At 38.0% G+C, this 25,051-nt stretch overlaps 2 protein-coding genes across 4 annotated transcripts in view; both read right to left on the reverse strand.

Annotated features, from left to right (window-relative positions):
- HGD (homogentisate 1,2-dioxygenase) overlaps positions 1–3,621 on the reverse strand; it is a 42,988-nt gene extending 39,367 nt beyond the window's left edge. The window contains exon 1 of the mRNA XM_042903392.1: positions 3,509–3,621. Coding sequence (XP_042759326.1) covers positions 3,509–3,523 — 15 coding nt within the window. The 5' untranslated portion in view covers positions 3,524–3,621. The remainder of the gene's footprint in view (positions 1–3,508) is intronic.
- Positions 3,622–5,712: 2,091 nt separating this feature from the next.
- RABL3 (RAB, member of RAS oncogene family like 3) overlaps positions 5,713–25,051 on the reverse strand; it is a 39,382-nt gene continuing 20,043 nt past the window's right edge. The window contains exons 4-9 of one of the 3 annotated variants that reach the window (XR_006207016.1): positions 23,095–23,209; positions 19,627–19,777; positions 15,388–15,459; positions 12,320–12,358; positions 10,466–11,753; positions 5,713–5,744 (exon numbers count right to left, since the gene is read on the reverse strand). Coding sequence is in view for 2 of the 3 variants with exons in the window: in XM_042954712.1 (XP_042810646.1) it covers positions 11,688–11,753; positions 12,320–12,358; positions 15,388–15,459; positions 19,627–19,777; positions 23,095–23,209 (443 nt within the window). In the remaining variant the exon portion in view is untranslated. Of the gene's footprint in view, positions 5,745–9,563; positions 11,754–12,319; positions 12,359–15,387; positions 15,460–19,626; positions 19,778–23,094; positions 23,210–25,051 lie in introns of those variants that run through there. The other 2 variants (XM_042954712.1, XM_042954713.1) reach the window with 2 other exon arrangements.

Genomic DNA, 25,051 nt, shown 5'->3' on the forward strand with positions numbered 1-25,051 from the left:
ACCTTCCCCATTCTTTGCAACTGCTGGTCTCAGAACAGAGTCCAGGGTTCTATGTATTTTTGGCACAAGGGAAAAGAGACTTAGTATATGTAGTTCTGAAGCATTTGCTTCTGACTGCTTTAAAAAATAGAAAAGAAAGTAGAAAGAACAGCTGGTGGTTTGGAAGGGAGCCACCCAGCTCTGAGAGAGGTGTGAGTTCTGAGCCTGTTTCTGCATCTTAGCTGTGGTGCATTGGCTGACGAGGAGGCGGAAAATGCTGACTCACTCTCCAGTCAGTCGGTTTTCCTAATCCTCGGAGAGAAGAATTTACAGATGAGTTTATTAGAGCTTTCAAATGCCATGTCCCTTACTGCCGAAGGTATCTGACTTGAGGAAGCAGTATTCAGCAGGTGCTTTCCCAAGCTGCTGAGATCAAGGGCAGAATCTGAACTCTGCTTATATCAGCTGTGAAAATCCAAGTGTGCAACTCCAGCTGCTTCAGTGACTATGTACAAATATTCCTTATGCAAGAAGAAAAGAAAATCTAACATTAAGCAAGTGAGTTTGTATGTTTTCTTCAGTCCAGATTTCTGAATAACTTGATCCAACATAAAAAAATGATCTCACTTTTCTCCAAGAGAATGATATGAATCCTTTCTAAACAAAAGAACAAATTAGCGAGCTCCATATAACTTCAGTTGTCTGGCAGCTGCCTACCATACCGCTTTTTAATCCTTGCCTGGTCCCTGGGATGTACTCTGTGTCAGAGTAGGCTTATGAGGTGTTTTCTCCCAACTCTGATTCTGGGTAATGCCCTGATGGGACGGGCAGATGGTGCACCTCACTGCCTTTCACTGAGCATAAAGGAAGGAGAGAGAAGTCAGGGTGGAGATGGAACGATAGCTACCTTGTTCCTGTGGCAAGAGTCCAGTATTTCTAATGAACTGTGCTGGGAACAGAGAAAGGAGATTGTTGGGAACTTGCAGGTTATTGTGGTAGAGCTGAATAATGACCTTCAATGATATCCATGTCTGAATCCCTGGGAACTTCCTACACTCAAAGAGACTTTGAGGATGTGAGTGAAGTACGAATCTTGAGATGAGGGATTATCCTGGATGATTTGGGTGCGCCCCAAATGTAATCACAAGTGCCTTAGTACAGGGAGGTGGAGGGATATACAGCTACAGAAGAGGAAAAGGCAGTGCAGTGACAGGCAGAGGCTGGAGTGATGTGCTTTGAAGATGGAGACTCAATCACGGAATGCAGGCAGCTTGGGGAAGCTTGAGTTTAGCCCTGGGAAACTGATTTCACAGTTCTGACTTCCAGAACGGTAGGAGAATAAATATGTGTGGTTTTAAGCCACTAGATTTGTGGTAATTTGTTACAACAGAAACAGGAAACAAATACAATCACAATATTAGTGGGACCCATCTCTGGCTAATCATTAGAATCACCTCCAGAAATTTATCAAACACACACCCACACCTAGTGAATGAAAATATTTGGTAGTGGGGCCCAAAATCTGGATATTGAACAGCTCTTCATTTTAGAAATGAGGAAATCAAGACTTGTAGAAGTGAAGGGACTTAAGAATGTGGAATAGTCTGTTTGAAATTTAACCTTATTATTTTCTCTTTTGAATTTTCTTCCCCCAGTTGTGCTGCTTTTACATAAATGTGATTTCTTTTAGGCTTTGTGTTGATATATCTGTTAAAATGAAGACATAAAAGCTGAGAAGTATATTTTTTAACTTATGTAATGTTTATTCATTAGAATGATGCAATCTGGTTTTCTGTGTTTGGATTCCTGATCTCTAGAGCTAACCTTTGCTCGTGCAGATTAGACAGCAGGCAGGGAAGAAAGCCTTTGAAATTGAGAACAAAGACCAGCATGCAATTTACATTGGTCTGCTGGTGCTGTGCATAATAAGTTGCTAAAAATTTCAGCAGGATAGGATTTTAGATATAATTTATTTATAAATGGTAAGGATGTTTCCAGCCCCTGCTGAACTCTCCCATAGGATTTTCATCAGGAAACAAAGTTCTTAGGCACTCTCCCTTTCCCAGAACTTCAGCTGCCACCATTGATAGAATGACCTCCTGTATCTATTAACCTGGCCCTACCCCCTCCCCTGAGATCCAGATCCATACATCCCACTGCCTCCTGGGTATGTCAACTTGGCTGTCCCTGCAGCAGCTCAAATTTAGCTGAAACTCTCTTGGCTCCCAGAATATGCTGGGCTGTCTGTGTATGCCGTGCCTTTGCACTTGTTTTTTCTCTGCCCCCCACCTCTTTTCATTTAGCCAATTTCTACTTCTCTCTTATGACTCAGCTGAGGAACAGCCTTCTTCAAGAAGTTTCTCTTGACCCCACCTAGCCCAGACTCGGTTCCTTTACAGTATCAACCTGTGGCATCAGTACTAACACATAATATTTGCTGAATGCAAGAGAGTTCTTTCTCAGCATTTCTGAATCTTGGTCACACATGAAGGTAAAGAAACAAACGTTTACTTCAGTGTTGTGTGTTTTCAGGATCCCTATCAACTGGGGCGATGTTTGATTCTTCAAACTCAGCATCAGTTGAAGGGCATTAGGAAAGTGTTCAAATTCTGCATTCCTGAAAGAAGCCCGGAGTGTGGCTCACCTGACTTGAGTCAAGTTCTGGAAAGTTCTCCTCAGTTCCACATGCATGTGTTGGGCACTGATATAGCCCAGGCTGGACACTAGGTGTGGTTTTAGACACTGGGAAAACAGTCCCCTTCCCTGGACTTAAGGCACACGGTCCAGTAGATGTCACTAAATCTCCTTTTGGAACTTGGGATTTGGATTCCGACAAACCAGGTTCTGATCTAGTCTCTGTCACCTATAAGCAGTGACCTTGGGCAAGTCACTTAATCTCTCCAAACTTTCTTTTCCTTTCTGGTTAAATAGAAACAAGAGCGCCTACATCTCAGATCTATTTTGAGGATTACAATATGAGTTAATTCATTAATAGCACATAACCCACACATATTTTTCAATTGCACATTAAATAATAAAAAGGAATTACTTCCTAGAGGAATTGCTAGGGCTTCTATTGGCCAAGGGCCAATTTGTGGATCCTCAAAATAACTGAATAGATACGGCAGATCTAATTGGTTGGCTGGAGGCAGTCCAGGAAGCTGTAGCAACAGGAAGATATCAGGGAGTAGGGGCTGGGAAGCAGGCAGTGAGATATGTGTCTGCCCATGGTCGTTGGGGGGCGGGGGGCGGGGAGCCCTTATGATGTCTACAGATTCCCAAGACAATATTTGAAATGAACAAAGGCAAAAAATGGACAATGAAGGCTTCATCTCTTTTCTTTACCACCTTTCCATCAACACCCCCAGCTCCAGCCATGCCTGCGGACACCATGGCAAAACCTCTGAACACAGGGGTTTAAAACATGGCCTCTCTAGATCCTTCCTGACTCTGACACTCTGGGGTTCTCAGAAGCTTCCATAAATTCTGGCTGAAGAAGCCACAGCAAACTTGGCAGATAGTCTCTTACCTTCAACTCGGCCATTTTCCCTCTGCTGCAGGTGGGATGACTTCAGGAAACACAGGCCCAGAGAGGGTATGAAGCTAAAATGCTTCTGTTTCTCCTCCAATCCACCCTCTGAATGTTATTCCCACCACTTCACCGTGCTCACTGGTTAGCAGGCGGCTCAAACCAGCCACAAAAATTGCCTAACTGATCAACTAGGGAGAAAGTCCAGCATGCTTGTTTTCAAACTGCTTACGCAATTGTCTTTGGTTTTCACTAAATCTAGGCTGTTTCTGGAAGAGTTTGCAGAGCCTATCTCCTCTCCAGCCGAGGTAAAGATTAGCCAATTATGTGTCCCAGTGAAAAGAAGGAGGCTTATTACTGAAGACAGAGAATGGAAAGCTCTCTGGGAAAGGAACCGTGGTAGTTAAGGCATGCTGTGTGCGGCAGAGGCTTCTCTCCTCAGTCCTGACTCAGGCCTGGAAAGAACAGGGCAGGGTATTCATTCTCTGCTGGGCAGTGACAAAATGAATTGTGCTCTGGCACAGGTGTTTACACACAGCTGCTTGAAACAGGGACTGAGTCTGGACAGCTGTCCAGAGGTGCCTCCAAGGGATGAGCTGGGTGAACTGTCCAGAGTCTGAAGTGCTTCACTTAAAGCAAACGGAGATGTTTGCTATTGTTCCTTTCATTTCTTAAATATATTTAGTGGTTTTTAAAAATAAATTCTTTAAAAATCTTGTTTTCTAATACCTTTATCCTTCTAAAAGCAGACCAAGAAATTACTTTCCAGCCACCTTTTCCATGACTCCCTTGCCCTTCATCTTGGCTATTCTCCTTAGCCATGGTTAGATATCCACTTTGTGGCTAATTGTACTCAGGAAGAAAGAAACTATATATCGAGTGCCTGTTCATGCCAGGTTTTTCCATAGAAATTATCTCATTTAATTTCACAAGAACAGTCTTGTAAACTAGGCTTTATCATCACAAACTTAAGTGCAACAGACCAGGCAGGAAATGTAGGCTAGGTGGTATTTCAAGATAAGACTTCTAAATGAAGCTCCAATTTTTAAACACTGGAAACTAGAACAAACATGCGAATGAATGAATGAATGAATGACTAGATAAAACCATTGTGGTAGATTGCAAAAATGTCCATAATTTTCTCCCATCCTTGTATGCATGCTCTTTTGTAATGTTGGACTTTGCTGCTCTTCACATAAAGAGATGTAGTCTTTTTCTTACCTCCTTGAATCTTACTTTGGTTAATAGCAAGCACAACACAAGCAGGGGCATGAATAGTGCCTGTGCCTTAGGATTTGTCCATTTCTTACTACTTGAAATTACCATGCAGAGAAGCTGGGCCAATCTCCTTGAGAATGAGAAACCACATGAAGAGAGAAGTTAGTCCAGCACCAACTGCCGGACATGTTGAATGATGCAGTCTGGCTGTCATATAACTGGAGACACATGAATGATCCCAGGTGAAAATGGCAGAAGAACCCCCAGCAAGACCTAGTCCAAATTGCTGACTCACAGAATTGTGGGAAAATAGAATGGTGTATTTTATGGTATTTAATGGGGTGGTTTGGTGAGATAACTGATACACTGATATAAAAAACATACACGCAGATTTGAAAAGGTCATGGGCCATCAGCTTAGACCCTCTGCTCTATATTAAATGGGTCTAAGTTACCGCCAGAGGTCCCTAGGCTCCAACATACTGCAGTAGCAGCAGATGATTTGCCTGTGTATGAGGTGTTAGCACAGAGAGGGCCAGAAAAAAATGACAGGTTGGTAGCAAACCAACCTGTGTGGATTGATGCCTGAGTTCCAGACAGTTATAGGACATCTCAGCATATGTCAGCATAGACAGATGACACTGTGGTATTACATAAGCTTGCTTCCCTGGAATTTATATACAAACCCTGGAGGAAGTGGTATGTGTTGGGGGAGGCCCTGGTTTTACTGAGGCTAAGTTTTTGTTATTCCTGCAGTATGCAGACTCAAAATCAAAAATAAATTCCAGAAAAAATATTTCTTACATCTGAGTTTATGAGTACTTTGAGTCTACAATCTATCTATCCTGGAAGTGAGTCTTTGGTGGTTAGAGGGAAAAAATGAATGGGAGTCAATAAAAGACAAGGGAAAAGCTTTACTGCTTTATTTTTCCATAGGCTTCCTATGTTCTTTCCATTGAATCAGCTTTGAAGGCAAATTCAAGAAGCGTTTAAACTCTTTCCTAGGGTGTAGGAGATTTCTACAAAAGAGAAAGAGTAGGAAAGTGGTCACAGATCCTTGACTGGATGAAAATTACTTTCAGGAGCTTGAAAATATTTGAAATTGAATAACCTATCACCAAACTTTATGGATTTCTCCTGACTTAACTGTATTTCTTTTTTGTTTTTATAAATGTGATTCCATAAAACAAGTATTTGCTTTGTATAACTATGTGCCAGGCACTGTGCTTTATACACACAAGGGATAGGAGAATAAATAAAACTCAGCAACAGCTCTGATTTGAGGTCTGATGGTTTTCCACTTTAATTAATGTAATCACACACTCATTTCTTTATCTTACGATTATTGAGGACCTGCTATGTGCCAGATTGTGTGAGATGTAGGGGACACAAAGATGACTAACTCAGTCCTGTTCTCTACTAGTGCAGCATACTGGAGAAGGCTATTACAACAGAGAACCGTATCTGCTGTGACAGAGACGAGCCCAGGGTGCTACAGGAGGGATTGAAGGGCACCTAGTCCTGAGCAGGAGGGCAGGGAAGGCTTCCCAAAGGAGGCGATAACTGAGCCAAGCTTCACAGGATGAGTTGGATAGGGCATTGAGCAGAGGAAAGAGCGTGTGCAAACACAGAACAGTGGAAGGGCAGTGCATTCAAAGTGCTGTGTTTAGGGCAGAGTGGAGGGGTCTAGTGAGGGAAGACCGGGAAGGGAAAGTTTGGCAGACATCTGAAGCAGGGATTGAGGGATGCCATCTGGGCAGGTGTCAAAAAGACACCCAGTGGAGGGAGAAGTTTGTGTAGGGACAAGGCAAACACACACTGGATCAGAACAGAGTCACGCTGTCAAAGTTGTGAGCAACAAGAACAAAGATGCTAAAAACCAGCAGAGGATAGATTCGGTGAAACAATACAGGGAACGCGTGAGGGGGAGAATTTGCAAAGGACCAGGAAGTGGAGACAGCAGGTATCTGCTTCTCCCAGATTCTAGTAGAAATTAGGTTTACCCTCTGCAGAAGCTTCAGAAGAAAAGTCAGAGGAGTTCCAGATTCACACCACCAGATTGTGGAGAGTAGGACCAAAACCACGTGTAGGTAAGTGATGAAACCTCCAGCCTCCTTCTTCCACTGCACTTCCTGAGAATGCTATCAGGAAACGTTTCACCCTCCAGATAGGAGACTGGAAAGATTCTTCTCTAGGACAGTAATCCATACATACTGGATATTTTGATAAATATTAAATATAAAAGGTAAAGTCTTTCCAGAAATGCTTCTTTTAATAAGTGGATGCCTCCCCCATTAGTTCGTATATCCACGAATTAGTAAATCTCATTTATAGTTCTTATTTCCAGAATAAGACATGATTCAACATAATTTAATCCTACTTTTTGGTTTTAAGACATGTTAAGAAAATTCATTCACATAGATAAGTAGATATGAATGGAAGGAATTTTATTACCTCACTTCTCCTTCTGAATCAAATATCAAAAATCACATAGCAATCTATCATAAACATCATTTTTAGTAACCTATCAACAACTCAGGTTCTCCTTTAATTTTTTTGCAAGGAAATAATTGGGAATCTGATTGGAAAAGGCTTGGTTACCCAGCTATTGGAATCAATGACTTTAATTAAATGTTACCTTTTCACTTAGATGTGCCTTTTCTAAGTCATTTTACTTAGAAAGGGTTGAGAAAATAAATGTTAATTTTATATTCCTTTGCCTGTATAATTATTTTTCACAAAAATGTTATTTTGATATTTTGATAGACCAAGCAAGAAGACTTGCCATGAAGAAATGTGCCATAGCCTTGGTTATTTCTTACCAAAACTCTCTTCGCTGTGTTCTCAGGAACTCAGGAACCGCTTCCTTTAGAGGTCTGCATTTTTTTTTTTTTTTAATAATTGTGTGAGTGGAAAAAAGTCCTTAAATAAAACTAATATTAAAATTGTCCTTTTATTGGCATCCTAAGACATTTACACCCTGGGCCAATATACCACATTCCTACATAAGCAAGATTCCTTTTCCACTGTGGGAAAAGGACAATTGTGAAAGAAAGCACAGGTGGGAAGTAAGAACTAGCACTGAGCTGCATTCACAAGAAGAACAATTTTAACATACATAATGGAGATGGATGACCTGGAAAATGATTCCCCTAAAACTGTGTGTGTCCATGCACCTCTTGGAGGGGACATGTGTACCCATCCCAGTTGGAAGACCACAGATCCACACTGAGAAAGTGGCAAACATTTCATCCTGGGAGCTGGGGTAGTGTTACAGGGTAATGTGAAGGAGTGTGACAGGTCTGGAGAGCAATCACCCCAGGATGGAGTTAGAGAAGTTACAGTTAGAGGGTCTCCAAAAAAAAAGATGGAATTGATAAATGTACTTGCTGGTACTGAGCAAGATTTTATGTCTTTGTTGGAATGCAGGGGTTTCATCCTTCACCAATACTTACTGATGACCTTGGTAAGGCTTAGTGATTAGCCAGCTGAGAAAACAAATGTGGTACAAGTGAGGGACCGTGTATGAGATGGCAAGGCATCTTATTAGAAATAAATACACCTGGAATGCAGAACATGGTGGTAGTAAAAATGACAGTAGTACATTAAAAACAAACATCTCCTGTTTTGCCAATAGAGAATGGGACAATCATGTCATGATTGCTGTGGCATGTATCACCTTGAGAGGGAAGAGTGGCTCAGCTCATGAAGGCGAAATCATTTAAGGAAGCCCAAGATGAACTTTGATGAACTATATAATGGTGCCATTAAGTACATTCCGCATATTCTCTATGATAGGAGTTTATTATCTTTCTCAGAGTGTGGATCCCAGGCCACTCACTGCAGAATCACCTGGTTTGTCTGTTAAAAATACAAAATCCTGGCTCTATCCTATATACATAGAATTGGGCAAGGAGAGGGGGGCTGATAAAATCCCAGAATCTGCATTTTTAAGCACTTCAGAGGATTTTTATGCACATTTGAGTCTGAAAGCCACTGCTTTAAGTCCTTAAATGGAGGTACTAATAGTAACTGGAAGTCGGACCCCCTTCCTACTCTATGGAGCAGCCCTGGTAGGCTTCAGCTCCAATTTTGCATCAGGCAAACATACTGTGGAATATTTGAGGCTCAGGGTTCTCCCAGGGCTAGATTGCCTGGAACCTTTCCTCTCCTACCATAGTGATTTCACTCAGTCTGGGGACTACAGAGGAATGGATTTTTTATTTCCTTCTCCTCCTTCCCCGCAAACAGTATCCTCCTCTGAATTTTAACAGATATTAAATCAATGCAGACATCCTGTTACACCTTCAAACTTCTTAAAATAGATGCTACCTGTGCTTTAAAAATTTCAATTGAACAACATTTATTAAAAACCCACACAAGGTCCTCCCTAGGTTGGGTGCTATGGCATATACTATTGAAATGGACACTCAAAAGCTCTGGTCATAGCAGCAGTGAGGAGCTCTTCATCTCCGTCTGATGGCCCAGCATATCAGTTCCACGCAGTCCATTTTCAGAATGGACAGAAAAATAGCAGTGTCAAGGCACTGTCACGGATTATGTTATGGATGCCTCAAGTTTAGGGACTTCTGAGAACTTAAGATAAAGTGATACGGATCAACCCCTTTGGGAGCAGCAATTCTTTTCAGAGCACAGAAGTGGAGAGGTCAACCCAAATCTTGGGCTGGATTTCAACGAAGAGCCCTGCCACCTGAGCGACAGATGAATGACTGTATGCCTTCACGTCTGGTTGCCTCCATGATAAATAACAACATTGGTTAGACATCTAAATCACAACAGGAAAAAAACCAAAAAAAACCTCTATTGCTAATTACCTGTTCCATAAAGAAAATTAAAGATTTAATTAATACTCTTTAGGAAGTATTTTGGTATTTACATTTGTTGATTATCCAAAAGCAATTTTGATGAGCGGATCTCAGGAAATCCCAGCAAAAATTATTCTTCAAAACATTCATTTTCAAGAACTTTGGCTAATAACATTCATCTTGGTAAACAGCTTTGTTTTGCTGCTACTAATACTTTGCAACAAATTTACCTTAGATTATTAAAAATTATTTTTTCTCAGAAAACTATAATTCAGTCAAGCCTCACAAGCAAGAAGAAATGGAGTTGAGGGGTACTGCTAAGTTTTCAAGGCTGACCCTGAAAGGCATCAGTGATGGGTTATTTTTATTTTTTAGCAAGGGAGAAAATAAAGAAATTGAGAGAGGGTTTTTAATTAAGGGAAAGAAAGAGGAAGAAAGGGGAGAGAAGGAAAGGGTTATATGTATTTTCGCTTCTGTGTCGTTGTATTACTTATTTTTTCAGAATGTATGTATAATTTTTTTTAATTTATTGTTTACAAAGAGCTTTAGTTGGGTCTTTGTGCATGCATTTGTGCAGCCTCTGTCACAACTCGCTTGTGCCATACTCCACGTACAGATCCTGATTTGCACAGCTCTACTTTGTGTCAAAAAAGAAATCAGGCCTCGGTTTTATGGCTGAGGATATGAAGACAGACTGGAGAATATGCTAGCTGATCAAAAGTGCTTTAAAAATCTTTCCCCAAATTCCTACAACTGCCTTTCTAAAAGCACTGGCTAACCTTCTTATTTTAAGATCTTCTGGTAGCATACCTTGATTTCCAAAGTACTTCTGAAATTTAATTAAAATGGAATAGAAAGTGAACTTAGTGTTTTTTGCCTAGTTTTAAAATGAGGAGCTGAAAGTGTATACTTACAATTTTTTTCTAATATGGAGCAAAATCAGGACTGCAAAGACCTGCCTCAGAGCCAGAGAGCGGTTATGGGTAAAAAGGTGGTGCTGAATAAGGCAGCAAATTGCAGTTTTTGGAAACCAGGTCTATATATTAAAGAAGAACCGGGGCAGAGAGAATTAAACAAGCAAAAAAGATGGGTAAAAAAAGGAACGATGAACAATTATGCATACGCGCACATACACCACCACCCTCACAAAATGTTGGATTATGAAATCTAAGAATCCTAGTCCATAATTCATGTAAATGTGTTGCTGTAGAACTTATTTTTACTTCTCTCCATAAATACATTGTTGACACAGAAAATAACATTCTTAGTTTACCGACTACACTTAAGAGACATTTCAGGAGTTGACTTTTCCTTTAAAAAAATAAAAACAGTAGAGGCTGTAAATCTCTCTTACTGCCCTTGAACAGGTCTTAGATTTCACCCTGCCTATTTCCAAATAGAAAACAATAAGACAGTGCAGACATCTGTAACCCAGAGTGAAGGATTTAGTGAGCTGTCAATTTCTCGGAGAATTCTCCTTTGCTGGTACTGCTGTTCTCTATGTATTATTAATCTATTTGTATTTAACTCCAGCTATTAGTCTGCCTCTTCTAGCCACTGAACCATTTGCAAAGGAGAGGAGAGGGAGACAAGGGCTGCTATTATTAGGCATCCTTGTGTGTGATGAGAGTGGAGACAATTAAATAACACCATTTTGCTTCTTTGAAAACGACAGAGATTGTTTGGGGTGGACAACCCAGGGCTGGTTAACATAACCTTTCCCCTCAAGAAGGTAAAACAACAGAGATACATTTTTGAAGTACTTAATTAAGCCTTCAGCAAGGAGTGTGGGAAAGTTACAGACCTATAAAAAACCTTCCAATTCTGGGAAGAGTAAATTTTTTCTGTAGCACTCTGTCACTGCTCATTTACTGCATCATTTTGACAACATCTCCTATTTCCACAAGGCTTTTACATAATCTATAAACAGGGACAGAAAGGTGAGGAACAGAATGGGGACAAAGTTTGGACCTCCCACGCTGTCACTTCCTTTCAGCTTTCCATTAAAGGGTGAGGCTGAAGGGTGGCATTTTAGGATGATTCTGTTAAAAGGCTGAAATATTAATAATCAACACAGCAAGAAGAAAGCTGTGCAGAACTGCCACCGCTTGCTCACTCTTCCAGGATGGGCGTGATTCAGTCATAATGAAGGCTCTTTAACGTTCCTCCCCCAAACCTTTTTCGATCAGGAAAGCCTGGAATCTGTTGGCAAGAAAGATAATCACGTTAAGTCTCAAGCAAGCAGAGTTCAAGTGCTAATAGCCTTATAAATTTTTCCCCTTATTTTCTGTTTCTTTATGTCACCCTGTTGTCCCTTACAGAATCATCTCTCTGAGGTTTTACTCAAATAATAAAATAAATGTTCCCAAAATGGAAAACATTTGCCAACAAATTGGTGATAGTGTCATCTAAATCAGGGAAGATGAAGGTGAATCTCATAACATTCGCCTACTGGATTTTTACATGAATTGTCCACATTGTGATAGGTCTGGGATATGTACCCTCTGGAGTCTTAAGCAAATGATTTTCTCCTATGATTTTATAATATAACCTTATCCCTGCATTCTTTTTGTTTCTTAGAACCTTATTTTCCCTTAATCTGATATTTTTGCTTTTGTATTTAGCAGGACAGAAGAAAATGCTTTTGCCTACAAAGGATCCCCACCCCACTCCCCGCCTCACCCTTTTTTAAGCCACTTCTGAAAATAAATTTGGAAATCACCTCTCTTCAAATTTAAGAGCCCACTTTGTCAAGAATAGATACAGACCTGATTACCTTCCCTTAGAAAGTATCTCTTCTCTATGACCTGTGAGAAACAAATAAAGATTTTAAGGGCTTAGCAAAAGTGGTTCACTGTGGTTACCACTAATGGGACGAAAAGGCATATACCCAAATGAAGAGTTTTTTCAATAGTTATGGACATCTAGTTAAATCTCATGCTAGTAAGATCAGGATTGTGGGCATATTTCCATAAAAGCTTGCCTTATTCCCAAAGGCATTAATAATAGATTAAAAATTAAATGAATACACAAAAATGGCTAAATCATAAGAGAATGGGATAATAACCCATGCAGTTCCCAGTGTACGGAAGCAAATCTGGCTCAAAGTTTCCTAGCAGTTAGCTCAAAGATACAAAACAGAACCCATAAGATAAAAGCAGAACACTTTTACTACTACAATAGTACAGGTATTCCTTATAGCCAAGTCTGTGTAATGTAGTGAACTGCCACATCCCTTGAGTAAACGCAGCGATAAATTTGGTAGGTCCTCAATGGAGACAGATGACACAACATCAAAGGCATTCAAGTAGCTTCTTTCTATGGACTTAATCTGCATCCTTAATTCAGTAGTTTCAGAACTGTATTTGGTCAGCAGGAGAAATGCGGTAATACAGTGGATGTATCCGCACAAATCCATCACTACTATTGAAAAAAAAAAACCCTCAAAAATACATGCCCTAATATAATTTAAGAGTACCATGTTTTCAGATGATAGAAAATAATTTTAAAAAATAATGAATTCTGTTCTAACACTTGAGAAACTGCACTGTTTGTGAAGGCGGTATGATTTTCTTTACACAGAGCTGTTGTGATTAAGAAAAGCCAACTGGATAAGAATACAGATTAGATGCAGATTAACTCTCTAAGACACTGGAATCCAGAATTATGAAGCTAAGAATTCCCCTGAATAAGAGCATGGCGTCTCCTTCCAGGGCTGTGCCACCTTGATCTCACCAGCTTGACAACCAAATCATCTGGATTCTTTCTACCGTTGAGACTATGGGTTACTTTTAGCCACAAGAGACCCAGTGTAAGGTTGCATTCACTGGCCACAGAGGTAGAAAACCTGGCTTGTGATTAGCACATATATCAAAATACTGGATCCCACAAAAACCAAGAAGAGGCTGACTCCTCCACAGCAGGTCAGGAAAACCCTATCATTCTAGAGTGGGGAAGAATTACTACTAAAGGGAGTCAGGAGAAGGAGCTAGATTCCCTCTTGGTAAATAAATCTTTATACTAAACTCTGGAAGATATGGTAGAAAACTGGGCAAAATTTAGTTGCCAGGTCCCGTGTTTTGAGGCAACCATGTTAGTCTGGAGGTCTGGCCAACTTCCTGATCCATATACCTTTCACTGTGGTGATGAAGAATGATGCTACTTTTTGCTTTTGCTCCTAATTCCCTACTCTCAACTTGCAGTGTCTTTCTCTTACCAAATATTGTTCTCTTCTTAAAATGAACCAAGTTCCCTCTGATTTTTTTAAAATAAAGTCTTGCCTGACAACTCAGGTCACACTAGTCTATAACCCATTGTTTCTCTAGAGTCTAACTTATTAACATTTAAAACATTTTTTATTTTTTATTGATGTATGGTTGACATACTATAGTCGTTTCAGGTATATAACATAGTGATTCAACAATTATTACATTACAAAATGCTCACTACAATTAAGTGTAGTTACCATCTGTCACCATATTACAATATTATTGACTGTATTTTCTATCCTGTACTCTTCATCCTTGTGACTTACTCAATTTTCAGCTGAAAGTTTGTACCTTTCTATCCCCTTCATCAATTTTCAAATTAATAAATTATTAACAAATTAAGCAATATATTGTGGGATCTTTCTGTGTCAGACAAAGATCTGTAAGTTGTTTCTCTCGGGGCAGAACAGTGTATCTGATGGAGGCCATGGATCTAAACTAAATGGAAGTTCTTATGTTTGAAGCTTGAAAGTCACGTGGAGGGAAAATCCAGTTCCTTGCACTGCTTCCCAACATTTTCCATGTTATGGCACATTTAGAAAATGCTAATATTTGTACAGCACGCTGGGTTCAATGAAAGAGGCTGCCGATCAGTTAGCCTGGGGGGCTCTGGCTGCTTCGACTGAGGGCATCACTATCTCAGCACACTTGTACCATATTTGCCACACTCCAGCTGGGAAGTTCTGCAATGAAGCAAACGGTTCTCGTATGAAACGGGTAGGGGTGTGGGGCTTATCTTGTTATGACATAATGGACAAAAGGGCCAAATATTAGATCCCTAAATAGATAAAAGAAAAATGATTCACAAAGAAGAGCTATGAGGAGGGAAATGTTTTTCTTGTCCTCTTAAAAGGAAATGTAATACACAAATCAATCTTTTTCAATAATACATACAGAAATACATTCTTTTACTTTACTACGCAATGTCAACATGAGGCAAACAACTTAAACTTGGTCAATACTATGTGCAATGGAGCCCTTTGGCCTTGCGAAGGAAGGACAAACAGTGCTCTAAATTACCAGTATGCTGAGTCATTCTACATTTTCATTCCAGTTCAGGACAATAAGATGATGCTAGCAAGAGTCAATACTTGGAATGCAAAGGTTTCTGATAGGGAAAATTACGGAATCAAGATGACATAACCTTAAAAGTAATAATAACATTTGTGTGGAGAATAATAACAGCTGGGAGAGCAAAAAGAACGCAGGGCTTTAGGCAGAATCTCCTGGGTTCTGTGCCTTTTGTGGGGGCTGAGAGGATGTGAATAAATACAAGAAGAGCTGGAAAACAGGAAAATGTAATTTGTTTTAAGGAGGGAAATTAGGTTTCTTTTAAAATAACTCATTTAAATCCAGTAGCTTTCATCCTTTGCTTAGAGAACACTAGTGATAAAATAAATATGTCAGCAGGCCTTGAGCAATTATACCAACAGATAAGAGAGATCAACACAAATGTTCAGGCTATGAAGTTCAGGATGAAGGAATAAAAGGGCAAAGCATTCTCCAAAAACTTTAAACTCTCATAATATATAAATTAAGTTTAAAAATAACTTAATTGAAGCTATTACCTTATCAAAAAACCTACTGAGCTTGACAGCATTGGAAGAACCTGCAGCTAGGTACCGTGGATTTGTGCAATCCTAGAAGATAAAACATAAGATCCACATATGTCAGGACACATCAGCTCCTTGTTAGTCACTACTGTTCCTGTTGCACTTTTCTACAGTAAAATGTTAGGCATAATACTCTCATGAAATATTCAAGTAATTTTCAAATTACAATGCACAAAGCTGAGCGGAAAGTGCTAAAGGAAGATAAGGGCACTTTTTGTCATTTATGCTATGATAGAGCACACTGAACCAATGTATTCGCCATCAAATAATTCATAACGGAAAAGAGGATTGCTAATCTTACTAATAAGAAAACCAAGACACTAATCATGTGACCTACCTACATTTACCCTAAAAGCAGAAATAGAGCCAATAAAAACTTAACACTTCATTTTTTAGTACGAGTTACTCAACAGCATCATCTAATCAAGTAGTATATAGTTCATACACAAAGCGGGAATCATGAAAACAGGAGTTAGAGGAGCAAAGAACAAACAAAACAGTTGCCAGCGATTTCTCACTCATTGAATGCAAAGTACTACATCTCTTGGTAAGCCATAGAGATAATAATAAACAATAAATATATTTTTTGATAATAAAAAATAAACAGTAGGTTTATTATTAAGTAACAATCTATTACTATTTAACAGGATTTTGAAAAGTAGGAAAAAAAATGGGGCCCAGAAGAGACAAAACAATTTGGAACATTACAATGAAATAACTAGTACATTACAATAATCAGTAAAGATCTCAAAAGGTTTATTATTCTTTTCCTGGAATTCCAGTGTCAAGCTGCCTTTGCTTGTCATCATTAACTTGCCACCTCAAGAGATAGAGCACTTTGATTTTTACCTCAAATGCCACCTAAGGCCAAACTATAAGGGTATCAGACAGGCTCCTTTACAAAGATGGCATTTGTATTTCAGTTGTAGATGGTCTATGTCCCTTGGGCAATTACTGCAATTACTGTTGCATTTATTCTGTTTTGTATGTAATCTCTAAACCCACATGATTCCTTTGTAGTAAACTGTGTAATAATCACCTCTTTCACTCATATATAACACTTCAAGACTCACATTTTTCATTTTGGCTGGAAACTATAATGCATTTTCCAAAACCGCACCAAAAAAGAGACTAACTATAACAAGCTTTTCAAAAATCACAGAGTACTAGAAAAACCAGTAAATTAGCCAGAAAGTTTTGAATCTGAATATCTGTCCCAACATTTCTAGACTGTGTAGCATTGGTTAGGTTACTAAGCCTTTCAACTTGAGCTTACTAATTTGTGAAATGAAGATAACATAACAATACTTACCCCACAGGATTTTCATGAAAGTTATATAAGATAATGCATGTCTGGCACATACATAGCAGATACTGAAATATTAGTTCTCTCTTCATTCTAAGAAAATGCTATCAGATTGAATTTTCAGGCACAAAAGCACCTAACATAATGAACATTAATTCCACGTATGGGGTAAAGAGACTGAAACATCATCGTGGAAACTGTTGTACTTGAAAAAATGTATAAACACATTTATACAGCAGTTGGGGCATATGAGACACAAACCTTAGGTAGACTTATGTTAGACATGTTTTCCAAAATGGATATTGATTACATAGTCATCACAATGTCAAAAGACTTCAGAGATGATTCAAGATAGAGCTATAGTGCTAAATACAAAACCTAAATCAAACAGCAAACAAAGCTTAATTCTAAGGCTCACGGTTTTACACTGACCAGGCTAGAGACACCCTATGATTTTAGGATGCCAATTTTAGAGTTGAAAGAGCCATCTGCCATTGACCATGGCTGGGGGCAAATACCAAAGATTAATAGCTTTAAAATAGCTTGTCAAAACTTGAGAAAGGAAGGGAAGGAAACTAGGGAAGATGCTTCAATATAATCACTTTGAAGTAAACACACAACAGAGAAAATCTGTCCTAGACACAATAAGCCTAACAGGATTTTAAAAAATAAGTAATCATTTCCCTTTTTATAATTTAAACCAATTTACTTTTTTTCAGGCACAAGATAGTAACTTTGATTCCACCTTTGATATATACATTTATGTTGATTCTTACTTTTCAAAACAGTTTTAAGTGAATTCAATATTGTAACTAATATTGTTACATTACATTTTTACTTGAGGCTTAATATCTACTTGCTGAGTCTTTCTGACTGCTATCTCTTTTTGAAACTCCTATCAAATTTTCCTCCTCATTTTTCTGCCCTGAATCCTCAAAACCCTCTTGTTTCTGTTGTATTCTTGAAGCTGTACATTGATAACAGGGCAAAAGTATGCTGTATGTGAACTCTGTGGAGATCATGGGTGCCAAAGTACCACCACTTGAGTCCTTTATAACTTGTTAACAATTAAAAATGGTGCTGCCTTTGCAAGTAAAGTAGGAAAAATACATACCTGGGTGATTGTCACAAAAACCCACAGGCACTACAAACAGATAGATTCCAAAATATATGGAAAGTAATTACTGGAACAAATTAAGTATATTCAATGGCAAATTTCCCATTGGAAATAATGTTGAAACAAAGTAACTTCAACACTTCTTCAACAAGGACATTATATATCCTCTGTAGCAGAAATCCTCTGAAATATCATGGTCCAGTTCAACTAGCTGGGGCATTGACAGTGAATATTCCATGGTGGCAGGTGAGAAAAATAAGGCACCCCCACCACAAAGCAGAATGTAAAAATAACAGAATGGCAGGCAGAAGTGGATTCAGTTATGGGGTAGAGGTTGGTTTGAACCAACCAGTGTTCACAACTGTTGATTTGGAGTAAGGGCATCAGAATGACCTGAGTCATTAGCTAAAACTATAGAGCCCTGGTCCTCCTGTCAGATATTATGAATAAAAAGCTCCAGTGGTGGAGCACTTATTCAAATTTTTTCACAGCTACATTGATAGTATAAATATATAGTCAGGTTTGGGTAATTAGTGATTTAGATGATTTGTAAGAGCTTTTTCAGTTCCAAGATTCTAAACGTTAGTTGGAGAATAATTAAGTGGAAGACAGGCTCAATTGCAGAGCACTGGCTCTGGAGTCAGAGTGCCTGGTTTGACCTGTCTGTATAACCACGGCCTAGTTACCTCTCTCTGGTTCTAATATTCATCTTTGAAATGGAGTTAATTACAGTACCTACCTTACAGTGTTGATGTGAAGACAAACGTGAGATAATGCACATAAAACACTAGAACGGTACGTGGCATGTAATAAATGCTCAGTAGATTAGTCATTATCATTAGTTAAAAAAATTTTTTTAATGTTTATTTATTTATTTTTTTTTGAGAGAGAGACAGAAACAACGTGAGCAGGGGTGGGTCAGAGAGAGAGGGAGACAGAATCCAAAGCAGGCTCCAGGCTCTGAGCTGTCAGCACAGAGCCCAGCTCAGGGCTTGAACTCCTGAACTACGAGATTATGACCTGAGCCAAAGTCAGACACTTAACCAACTGAGCTACTCAGGAGCCCCTAGTCATTAGTATTATTAAACCACAACTAGCACCATATGTCTGGAATTGCCAGTGCACTGAATATGTTGCAGAAATCCTACTTGTGAACAATGACATATAAACCATGACTGAAGCTGCTGGCCAGGATCCTTCTCTGGGCAACATTATCTGGCTTATGTGAAAACTTCTCTTAGCCTTTTTAGCATCCAGTTCAAATTGAGCTAAATTTTCTCAGGAAGAAACTCAGTGCTCTGTATACATACAAGTTTGTATTAATTACTGCTCACGAAGCACTCCTAGTTTACACAGTTTGTAGTTTTCTCATTTATCTATTTCTTTGCTCTTGAAGTTAAAGTCTGTAGTTTAAGAAGCTGAGAGGCTTTTCTAAAGCAAGAATAATCAAGATGTCAGTGACCTTTGTTACCTTAATTTAATTATTTTGATTTTGGTATGATCTTAAAAAATCTTTTCAAGAAAAAGCCCAGGGTTGACATTATTCATAGAACAAAGTTTGAACATTCCCACAGATAAGCATATAAGAAGGTTGAGTTGACTGTTCCCTATCTGACAGTCTATGTTGATTCCAATTTTCACTACATATTGGATCAGAACCCAAATGACTGATAGTAAGTATAAAGCTTCTTTCATGAGAATATATGACCTAAGTCTTCAATTTTGGCTTTGCCTAACAATAACACAAAAATGCATGAGTGAAAACACATACCAGATTAATTTCTTCTGCATTGAAATCCTCAGCTAGGAAAGCAGTCCTAGTTAAAACTTCATGGCGCTTGGTTTCATGAATCTGATCCAGTTTAGTCCCTATTACCAACAGTGGGATTTGGTTGTCAGCAAACTGTTCCCGGTCATAATCCCTGTAATAAGTAATAATGAAGAGGTGAATAGAATTTACCCTTCTGATGTAGATGTGTAATGTTTAAATGTAAGTAGCTTACGCTATTTTACTGAGATTTCACTGACTCTCGCTTACCCATCACCTATAAACCTACTTTTCTCCCAATTTCTTCCAAATACTTATTCATTTATCAATCCATCCTCACCATTTATAGAGTTCCAACTATTCATCTAACTACTCAAATTTTGTTTCCATGAATCTTTATAGACTACTTGAATAACTGAATGTCCACCAGGTATATGAAAGTAGGTTAACTTGACCTCTCCCAAAGTTCTGTATTCTCAGGCTAACAGCTCAGGAATTTTTCTAGGTAGATGCACAGAGTGAATTCAAACCTCAATGGAATGAAAATGCAAGAACCTAGCATGGCACTCAAACCTTTTGCCAGAGGGGAAAATGACAAGCTTCTGGGCATGCATAAGCTCTATACCTACCATACATATTTCTGTCTATGAATAGTAAAGAAAAATAGATCATTTCAGGAAAATAAGAAACAAGGGTGCTGAAGGCCAGAAAAATTGACCACAGATGATGCTATGCCTGGGACAAGATGGATTCAACAAATGGAAAAGGAAAAGAAACAGTTGAAATGCAAAACGAAAAGTAAAAGGAAAGAATTAAAAGCCAAATAGTTGTTTGTGCTGACACAAGAGTCATGGGAAAGAGAGGACAGACAATATGGATCACTCATGGTTAGTGGTATTGGGTGACTGGCTATTACAATCCTTTTTTTTTTTTTCAATTTTTTACCCAAAGGACAGAGTGGTGTTCCTTCTATTACTGAAAGGAATATAGAGCCAATGTTGTTCAATTAAATTCTATTCACATATGAGAAATAAAACAGACTTGGATTCCTGACATGTTATAAGCTCAATTTACAATAGTCAACAAAATCTGGCTGCAGACACTTTATGACAGCAAATCAATATTGCACAATACAATCAATACAACCCAGTTGAGCTTAGCTTTTCTTCTTCCTTTGACATTATTTGTCTTTCTCTTTAAATAATCTAAACTGGGGGTGTATAGTGTGTGTGCAAAATTACCACATCTTTTCGCCCTTCACAATAATCTTACAGTGCTTCAGTTACTGCCTAGCCTTGGAACACAAGTGTTTTCAACTATGTAACCTGCCATTCCTTAAAAATATTATCGTTGTATTTACTGCATCAAGCCAATAATAGCTTGAGTTCAAGGCCTTTGATTCTTCTTACCAACACTGACATTGATTTAGGAGATGTAGTCCAAAATTGAAATCTGGTTTATTACAGAATAAAATTTTCAGAGTGTCCTCCTTTAGGAGTATTTCTGATACTAACTCTGGCTCACATACAAACTTTTGTATGTATTTTATCAGTCATCATTTTTGATAGACATCTATCTCTGTCACTTGCAGTCTTGTATAATCTTTGTACATTAACAAATATTTGTACATATAACATAACATACATACATCGCACATAATATATATGTTGTGAATCAACATACATGTATTCCATATGTAACATAACATATGTATGGTGCCATATACATTTAACTTATTCTCTTGTTTCTCTTTTTAGCTTTTCTTTTTATTCGCTTTTTCATTGAATCTTATATCCAATTTGAAATTTGATCTTGAAACCTCTTTTTATTTTATTTTTTATTTTTATTTATTTATTTTTTTAAATTTTTTTAATGTTTATTTATTTTTGAGACAGAGAGAGACAGAGCATGAACGGGGGAGGGGCAGAGAGAGAGGGAGACACAGAATCAGAAGCAGGCTCCAGGCTCTGAGCCATCAGCCCAGAGCCTGACACGGGGCTCGAACTCACGAACCATGAGATCGTGACCTGAGCTGAAGTCGGACGCTCAACCGACTGAGCCACTCAGGCACCCCGAAACCTCTTTTTTTAAAAAAAAAAAAACATTAGATAAAAAACAGATGGGGAATTTTATCATGGATGGATACGGCTGGTAACAAGTCAACATCACAAAGAGACAGACAACCAGGTACTGTAATTATATGTATAATACCACTTAGGCAAAAACAAAAAACAAAAACCCCTGTATCTTTTAGACCATCTTTTTATATTTAACTATCATTTTAGAGAAGATTTAGGATTCAGAGAAACAAGGTAAACAGACATTACATGGATATAGTCAGCAAAATCTAGAATACAAGAAACTCTACAGGACAAGCAAACTATCTTTCACAGACAAACTGCCAGAGTGCAAAAGAAAAAAAAAGGGGGGGGGGAAGGGGAATGTAAGATTAAAAGGTACTTAACAAACAAAATACAATGAATAGATCTTATCTAGATACTATTTTGAGCAAATCAACATTTATGAGACATGTGGGGAATTAAAATAATATTTAATAGTAAGGAATCATTATTAAATTTTAAGTGGAACAATTATATTTTGGTTATATTAAAAAAGTCCTTATCATTTAAAGTTATACACAGAAGTATATATAGACGATATGATACAATGTCTAGAATTTGCTTTGAAAAATAAATGGAGAGACATACTGTGTTCATGGATTGGAACATGCAACAAAATTTCTTTCCAATTTGATTTATAGATTAAATGCAATTCAATCAAAATCCAAGCTGAATTTTTGTCAATATAGAAAGTTGGTTTCAATTTATATGGAAAAGCAAATGAACTAGAATAGCTAACCAATTCTGAAAAAGGAACCACATTATATACTTTTAAGACTTACTATAATGTTACAATAACGAAGACAATGTCATATTGGTGAAGGGACAGATACACAGACCAATTGTACAGAATCAGAGGGTCTTGAAATAGAACCATATAAATATGGTCAACTGATTTTTGGCAAAGGAGTAAAAGACATTCAATGGAGAAAGGATAATCTTTTGAACCAATGGTGTTGGAAAAACCGGACATTCATATACAAAAGTCAACCTCAATCAAAACCCCACATGTCATAACTTATTCAAACCAGGTCACAGATCTAAAGATAAACTTTCAACAACAAAGTTTTGAAAAGAAACAGGAGAAAACCTGTATGATCTGAGATTAGGCAAAGAGTTGTTAGACTTGATACCCAAAGCACAATACGTAAAAGAAAAAATTGAGAAATCAGACTGCATCAAGACGAAAAACTAATGCTTGAAAGATAACTGGTAAGAGAATAAAAAGACAATCTATAGACGGAGAGAAAAAAAATTTCGAATCAGACATCTTACAAAGTGTTATTGTGTTAGGTATATTCCTGTGATTGCTGTAACATTTCACACTAAAAGTGAAGTAATCTGGGCTTACCCATTTGTTACCAACACTCCAGTTGGCACCAAATCCCTGTTGAGAGCTTCCAATGACCAACGATACAAGTTTTGGGATGACTTCTTATTTGTTAAGTCATGTACTAAAATAATACCTAAAATAATCAAAGAAACTCATGTCAATACTCCAACAATTTCTCTTCACTTTACAACTGGCAAAGTGAGGCTAAGTAAATACAAGGTTGCTGAATAAACCTAGCATTCTAGGATGATTAACAAACACAGGCACAATTAATTTAAAATTTGCTCTACAAATTTCTACAAATCATTAATTACAAAATTTTCTTTGTCAGTTATATAACCCTTTTTAATTCTATAGGGGCTGGCAAAATGTCAGTAAACTTTCAGAATGTCTTTTCTGCTTTTCTTTATTAAACACTTGATGAGTGCTTCTTCTGCCTGGTCCTAACTATAGAACTACCTCATCAATGAAAGGAATCAAAACTATTTCAAGTATTTAAGAAATTATATTCCTACAAAAGCTAATTGTTTCGGCACTGTGCATAGTACCGTCATAGATATCACACATCCACTACTACTTAATAAAATATTAAATAATAAAAATTTATGAAAAATATATTTATTTAATTTGATATAATTGCTATTTTGCAGCTGACAAAATGTAAATCACCTGAGCCTAATTAACTCAAAAGTCTAATCTTTTAGTTCTTTGAATTAATGACTAGCTATGAAAGCTTGATATCTATGAGATAGTTAATAGAGCAAAAGAACTATGTCACTAGAAGAAGGTAGGAAAAGCCAGTCAAAAAGTATGAATAGTAGAAAATAGGTGGACTTCTGAGAGATTGAGAAAAATAACAAAATGTAATGAGGTTCAGAAATACAATTACATAGAATCAGGTATAGCAGACAAAAATGCAGAGCAGGTAGACAAAAGGAAAATGCATAGCAGAGTTTAGAGTATCATCATGTGGTTAGAAGACTACAGATTTTCAAACCCTCAACCATTTCCTATGTTACCTAGATTCTACTATGAAGAGATGATGTGAAACTGATGATTCCTCTGTCTTCAAGATGTGAGATATGTCAATTTGAAAAAGAAGGGCAGAAAAGTTAGAACTATTTGGCTTCTCCGATTTTTACAGACATTTGTGCAAATAAGGTGCTTGTGCAAGTTACAGCTTGCTCAGATAAATCTGTATCCTCCTGGCATCTGGAACAAATAGAGAAATACAGATCTGACACTTGCCCTGTATTCAATTGTACTCACTCTACTTTCCTCAATAATGGGTTCTATTAGGCATTAAGGACACATGATACAGGATAGATTTAAAAAGAGCTACCATTAAAGAATATAGCTAATATCTATTCAGCACTTATATGCTACACATTGTGCCTTATATGTGTTCTCTAATTTGATTTCAGAACATCCCTCATGTTAGGTAAGAATTAGCATCTTCATTGTACACGTGTGGAAACTAAAGCTCAGTGAGGCTGAGAAACTTGCTCTCAATCACATGGTAAGTGAGTTAGGCAGAATTTGAACTCAGGTAATCTAACAGCAAAAGATTGGGGGAAAGCAGAATTAAGTAAAGGAGTGGCTTTTTCTTCTCTCCCTAACTTCCCAGATATAAATATCAAAAAATTATGGGTGAGGCTTTTGGTTGGGAGATGCAAGGATTACAAAGGCCTAGATGAGCTATTAGCTGAATAGGGAGGAGTTTATTTTTGGAGGCTCTCTCTTTAAGGCTTTTGAGCTTTTAAGGACATTTGAGCACCCTTTTTCTTTATTTTCCAATGAGCTGAAAGTTCTTTCTTGGTAGATTATGGACTATAAGGGCCACAGTGGGGCCCAAAGGAAAGAAGTCAGTGTGACAGTTAATCAGAATATGTTCTAACCTTCAAAAGGGGCACATACACTTTACAGGTTTCCTTCAGGGACTGCCAGCCTCGTTCATCACAGTGGGAGAAAGGTA

The sequence above is a fragment of the Panthera leo genome, chromosome C2, assembly GCF_018350215.1.
Source record: "Panthera leo isolate Ple1 chromosome C2, P.leo_Ple1_pat1.1, whole genome shotgun sequence".
NCBI lineage: Eukaryota > Metazoa > Chordata > Mammalia > Carnivora > Felidae > Panthera > Panthera leo.